Source organism: Oncorhynchus keta, chromosome 7 (genome assembly GCF_023373465.1).
Source record: "Oncorhynchus keta strain PuntledgeMale-10-30-2019 chromosome 7, Oket_V2, whole genome shotgun sequence".
Classification (NCBI taxonomy): domain Eukaryota; kingdom Metazoa; phylum Chordata; class Actinopteri; order Salmoniformes; family Salmonidae; genus Oncorhynchus; species Oncorhynchus keta.
The window spans coordinates 50,408,821-50,415,579 of NC_068427.1; the positions used below are offsets into that span (position 1 = coordinate 50,408,821).

The 6,759-nt window shown below is 43.4% G+C and overlaps 1 protein-coding gene across 1 annotated transcript in view; it reads right to left on the reverse strand.

Moving 5' to 3' along the window:
- The window catches only part of cfap65 (cilia and flagella associated protein 65), a 115,176-nt gene extending 110,110 nt beyond the window's left edge, over positions 1-5,066 (reverse strand). Inside the window, exons 1-2 of the mRNA XM_052521818.1 lie at positions 4,939-5,066; positions 1,558-1,634 (exon numbers count right to left, since the gene is read on the reverse strand). Of these exons, the coding sequence (XP_052377778.1) occupies positions 1,558-1,632 (75 nt within the window). The 5' untranslated portion in view covers positions 1,633-1,634; positions 4,939-5,066. The remainder of the gene's footprint in view (positions 1-1,557; positions 1,635-4,938) is intronic.
- Positions 5,067-6,759: the final 1,693 nt, after the last annotated feature.

Below are 6,759 nucleotides of genomic sequence, written 5' to 3' on the forward strand. Positions count from 1 at the left end.
TAGTGGTTAGAGTGTAGGGACGGCAGGTAGCCTAGTGGTTAGAGTGTAGAGGAGGCAGGTGGCCTAGTGGTTAGAGTGTAGGGGTGGCAGGTAGCATAGTGGTTAGAGTGTAGGGACGGCAGGTAGCCTAGTGGTTAGAGTGTAGAGGAGGCAGGTAGCCTAGTGGTTAGAGTGTAGGGGAGGCAGGTAGCCTAGTGGTTAGAGTGTAGAGGAGGCAGGTGGCCTAGTGGTTAGAGTGTAGGGGTGGCAGGTAGCATAGTGGTTAGAGTGTAGGGACGGCAGGTAGCCTAGTGGTTAGAGTGTAGAGGAGGCAGGTAGCCTAGTGGTTAGAGTGTAGGAGTGGCAGGTAGCCTAGTGGTTAGAGTGTAGGAGTGGCAGGTAGCCTAGTGGTTAGAGTGTAGGGACGGCAGGTAGCCTAGTGGTTAGAGTGTAGAGGAGGCAGGTGGCCTAGTGGTTAGAGTGTAGGGGTGGCAGGTAGCATAGTGGTTAGAGTGTAGGGACGGCAGGTAGCCTAGTGGTTAGAGTGTAGAGGAGGCAGGTAGCCTAGTGGTTAGAGTGTAGGGGCGGCAGGTAGCCTAGTGGTTAGAGTGTAGGGGTGGCAGGTAGCCTAGTGGTTAGAGTGTAGAGGCGGCAGGTAGCCTAGTGGTTAGAGTGTAGGGATGGCAGGTAGCCTAGTGGTTAGAGTGTAGGGAGGCAGGTAGTCTAGTGGTTAGAGTGTAGAGGTGGCAGGTAGCCTAGTGGTTAGAGTGTAGGGACGGCAGGTAGCCTAGTGGTTAGAGTGTAGGGACGGCAGGTAGCCTAGTGGTTAGAGTGTAGGGACGGCAGGTAGCCTAGTGGTTAGAGTGTAGGAAGCCTAGTGGTTAGAGTGTAGAGGTGGCAGGTAGCCTAGTGGTTAGAGTGTAGGGACGGCAGGTAGCCTAGTGGTTAGAGTGTAGAGGAGGCAGGTAGCCTAGTGGTTAGAGTGTAGGGATGGCAGGTAGCCTAGTGGTTAGAGTGTAGAGGCAGGTAGCCTAGTGTAGCCTTGGTTAGAGTGTAGAGGACGGCAGGTAGCCTAGTGGTTAGAGTGGAGGGACGGCAGGTAGCCTAGTGGTCAGAGTCTAGGGACGGCAGGAAGCCTAGTGGTTAGAGTGTAGAGGTGGCAGGTAGCCGCGTGGTTAGAGTGTAGGGAGGCAGGTAGCCTAGTGGTTAGAGTGTAGGGAGGCAGGTAGCCTAGTGGTTAGAGTGTAGGGAGGCAGGTAGCCTAGTGGTTAGAGTGTAGGGGTGGCAGGTAGTCTAGTGGTTAGAGTGTAGGGACGGCAGGTAGCCTAGTGATTAGAGTGTAGGGGAGGCAGGGTAGCCTAGTGGTTAGAGTGTTGGGCCAGTAAGCGAAAGGTTGCAAGTTCAAACCCCCGAGTTGACAAGGTACAAATCTGTTGTTCTGTCCCTGAACAAGTCAGTTAACCCACTGTTCCTAGGCTACCTGGTTCCTAGGCTGTCATTGTAAATGAGATGTTGTTCTTAACTGACTTCGCTAATGTATTACCACAATAGTTGAATGAAGGTTTTATTACTTCCTACCTTTTCATCTTTACCACGGGTGGCTGTCCAGAGGAGGCCAGAGCTTAGAGGGTTCCCTGGAACCTCAGCCAACATCTCTGGGGAAGAAAATGTATAATGAACAGAGCGTTGGTTAGAGCGTTGGACTAGTAACCGAAAAGTTGCAAGTTCAAATCCCTGCTGTGATAAGGTGCAAATCTGTCGTTCTGTACCTGAACGAGTCAGTTAACCCACTGTTCCTAGGCTGTGATTGTAAATGAGTATTTGTTCTTAACTGACTTACCTAGCTAAATAAAGGTAAAATAAATAAATAGGCTAGTTTATTAAATAACTGAATAGAAGCTGATGTCCAATCCAAGCTCACCAGAACGTCTCTATTCACCGTCATTTGAAAAATGTAAAAACACAATTAATAAAAATAAAAATAAAAAATAATAATATATATATATATATATACAAAAAGTAATCTTCAGATGTACCACAGTACTAAAAAAATAATGATATATTTCTTCCTTATCATCAGAAAAAGAAAACAGCCCTGGATAATAATATACATTCAGTCCGGGAGGGGTGGGGTGGGGTGGGGAGGAGTGGGGTGGGGTGGGGTAGGGTGGGGTGGGGAGGAGTGGGGTGGGGTGGGGAGGGGGGGAGGAGTGGGGTGGGGTGGGGAGGAGTGGGGTGGGGTGGGTAGGCAAATCGGCATGAGGGTGGGTAGGCAAATCGGCATGAGGGTGGGGTGGGGTGAATAAACTGTAGGAGTGTTTCATGTTATTTATGCAGTCAGCAGTCTGTCCACATTTCAATAACTAATGACTGTAATTTGCTGATTGGTCAAACCACAAGGTGTACGCTATTTTACAACGTAATGCTGCCGATGGTACGAAACAAACTAATTGTTGGCAAACACTCAAGGCGATAGTATTTGTATATTTTCGTCCCCAAGCTTGTCAGCTAGACAAAATAGCAGCACATAACATCTACAGTGGCTATGAGTGTAACCTAGTTGTATCAAATACGATCTATTATATTGACAAGATAGCCGAGAGACCGCCCTAACAATGTAAATTCATGTTTTCAACGACTGAAGCAAATATTATAGATATACTGACGACATGTATTTATTTATTTAACTAAGATGACATGTCTCTCCGCACTAACAATAGGAGTCGTTGTCCACAAAGCGGCACGGCGGGCTGTCAAGCCTTTCTTTGGATTGGTGAAGACATCTCATTATTGTAATCCTTTATTGAATATTCAATGAGGGTTGTTGACGTCAACCGCCTGTATTCAATAAAGAGAGAGAGATGCTGTACTAGCCTCGTTTCATGAATATGCATACCCATCGAGGGACAACTCCGATAAAACGTTTTTTTTTCTCTCTCTCGCCAGTTGCCGGAATGTCACGTGTCCTACCTATATCAGCACACCCATAACAACCTAAGCATTATGAAACGTATGTTCGAAAAAACTTCACATCGCAAATAAACCATACATTTTTGTTGTTGACCGCTATACAAAAACTCCTTGCTTGGCGGGCGAAACAACCGCACCGTGCTGGAGGCAGACCAGTTTTCCGCAGAGTTGGGCCTCTCTTTTCCTCTCTGATTCAAGGCAGGTGAGATCAGGTGGGACCATTCTAGCCAATGAAAGGATTGCGCATGTGAACAGGGCTGCGTTCAGTAAATGTTTAAGTTTTGGAACATTCAATGAAACGGAAACAGTGCTGTACTTAACGGCTAGTTGAAAAACTGGAAGGGGTTTGGGGAACGCTGTCAGCATGGCTACAGCCCTTAAAATACATCACTGATTGCTTCAAGCGACACCCACCAAATGGGAAGAAACTTATCTCAAAGTTTGTTCAAGAACGTTTTGGGGAAAGTTGTAGTTCATTACATACCGTTCCGCAACATAGAAAACGTTCAAGAAAAGTGAATGCACCTTTCGCACAACTAGTCCCCCCCCCTCCCCCCCATCAGTACATTTGTAAACATGACAAAACTTCTATTCGATCAAATAAGCCTCAAGTAATTTGACAATCTCTAATACACCTCCATGCCAAAAAGGGCTTATCTCACACAGGCAGATTTTTGGCCAGAGTAAATAACTGTAGCATTGAAAACCGGATGCATCAGATTGTTGATATTAGTGCCACGTTCACAACTGGGAAATCTCTAGACTTTCGACTTCAGTGTGTTCAAGACAACTGGGAACTATGGGGGAAACGGTAATCCGATTTATAATTCCAAATTGGATTACCTTTCAACCCCCCTTTCTTGAGCTCCGGTCTTTCCGACCTGAAGATCACGGGAGTCATGATTTTCCCGAGTTCCCGGTTGTATTGAAAGCACCGTATGAGTGAACTGTGGGGGCGAGGATATACTGAATTACGGATATAACCTTATACGAACTGACCTGATATAATGTAAATTAATTTAGCATGGTTCGTACGAGGCTAAAACATACGCTTGGTGGCCCCCGGTTTAGTCGTCCGGATGAGCTCTTCCCAATTTACTATGTTGACGCTTATGGATAGAAACTTCAGACAAATGTTTGAACTTTTCTGCCGAAATTTGGACTTGTGTGTTCAGAATCATTCCGTTTTTATCGGAGTAATTGTTCGTTTATATATATATATTGTTTTAAAAACATGTGACAATAGACGTTAATACCGTAGCTGTCGCCCTGGTCTAATATTGACGACACTATCTAATTGCTTCCCTCTCCTTACTGCGGTAAACGGGACTGAAAGACAGTGGACTGTATCACCGTGACCAATATTAGGTTACAAGTTATTAGGCTCGGTACGCTACTCGACATAAAAATCCAGTAGGATGGAACAAATTAGACATGGTGACCTATAACCTACAAGTTATTTCGACCTCGCCCATTGAAATAAATATCACTTTCTTTTACAAGTTTTAACTAGTGCCATGCTGCTTTTATTACCAGCTATCCAACATAAACTAGCTGGGAAGGGCTCATCGGGACGACTGACTCCAGTTGCGCAACATACTGTCTTGTAGTTCGTCAATTTGGCCACTAGATTGAGATGTGCAAATGCCGCATTCAAAACAACTGGGAAATCTACAACTTTCGACTTCCGGTGCGTTCAAGACAACGGGGGAACTCACTTTTAAAAAAACGAGCTCCGACTGGGCAAGATCGTTTTTAAACGGTTGTCCAATTCGGAACTACAAGTAGAGTTCCGTATTTCCAACCTAAAGATCACTGAAATCATGATTTGACCTCGTTTTTATCCGACTATCCCGGTGGTCTTGAAAGCACCATAACCTCTCGCTAGCTAAACGTTAGGAAGTAAGAATCGAACGACTAGCTACATATGTGATTGATAATTACAGCCATTTTGCTCTTCGTGTTATCTTAAATATCACACTGCCTTACCTCATTCAAATGTAATACTATGAAATAAACATCAGTTTAGACGTTTCATTCACTATTTATCCAGTGCTAAGAACAACAGTAGTCATCCATGCTCCAGTTTCCATAGAAATAATTGTTTCCGTCTCTATGGTAACGAAGGCAAATGGAGAGGGACAATTTTCATTCGTTTGCGACACGCGTTAGTCATTTTTTAGCACAGTTTCTGCTGCGGGTCATACGGAATATCTGATACATAGGCATTTGCAGGTCTTCATATAGACACAGCCTATTTATTTATTTTTATTTATCTATTTCACCTTCATTTAACCAGGTAGGCTAGTTGAGAACAAGTTCTCATTTACAATTGCGACCTGGCCAAGATAAAGCAAAGCAGTTCGACACATACAACAACACAGAGTTACACATGGAGTAAAACAAACATACAGTCAATAATGCAGTAGAAAAACAAGTCTATATACGATGTGAGCAAATGAGGTGAGATAAGGGAGGTAAAGGCAAAAAAAGGCCATGGTGGCAAAGTAAATACAATATATCAAGTAAAACACTGGAATGGTAGATTTGATGTGGTAGAAAGTGCAATGTAGAGATAGAAATAATGGGGTGCAAAGGAGCTAAATAAATGAAATAAATACAGTAGGGAAAGAGGTAGTTGTTTGGGATAAATTATAGGTGGGCTATGTACAGGTGCAGTAATCTGTGAGCTGCTCTGACAGTTGGTGCTTAAAGCTAGTGAGGGAGATAAGTGTTTCCAGTTTCAGAGATTTTTGTAGTTAGTTCCAGTCATTGGCAGCAGAGAACTGGAAGGACAGAGAGATATACCTGCTGGAGCGCGTGCTACAGGTGGGTGATGCTATGGTGACCATAATAGATATAAGAGATAGGGGTATAGATAAGGATATATAGGTGCAATTGAAAAAAAAGTCAACTTTCCTTATGTATTGAGGGAAAAAAAATATATATGAATGAGTTGACAACTCATGACCTCCATATGCGAGGAAAAACGAGGAAAGCATTCAATCTCATATGTATATACTGTACTCTATACCATCTACTGAATCTTGCCTATGCTGTTCTGTACCATCACTCATTCATATATTTTTTTATGTACATATTCTCATTAATTCCTTTACAATTGTGTGTATAAGGTAGTTGTTGTGAAATTTTTAGGTTAGATTAGTTATATATTACTGCATTGTCGGAACTAGAAGCACAAGCATTTCGCTACACTCGCATTAACATCTGCTAACCATGTGTATGTGACAAACAAAATTTGATTTGATTTGATTTGGAGCTATTCAGCTTCAGTGTGCTTTCATTTAATCACTGGGGAAGATTTACAGTATACCTGGCTTTTACAGTATATTAACAAATCACCTGGGATACATCCCAAATGGTACCCTATTCCTAGTAGTGCACTCTATTCCTAGTAGTGTCCTAGTAGTGTACCCTATTCCTAGTAGTGAACCCTATTCCTAGTAGTGCACACTATTCCTAGTAGTTACCCTATTCCTAGTAGTGAACCCTATTCCTAGTAGTGTACCCTATTCCTAGTAGTGAACCCTATTCCTAGTAGTGTACCCTATTCCTAGTAGTGTACCCTATTCCTAGTAGTGAACCCTATTCCTAGTAGTGTACCCTATTCCTAGTAGTGTACCCTATTCCTAGTAGTGAACCCTATTCCTAGTAGTGTACCCTATTCCTAGTAGTGAACCCTATTCCTAGTAGTGAACCCTATTCCTAGTAGTGTACCCTATTCCTAGTAGTGAACCCTATTCCTAGTAGTGCACTCTATTCCTAGTAGTTACCCTATTCCTAGTAGTG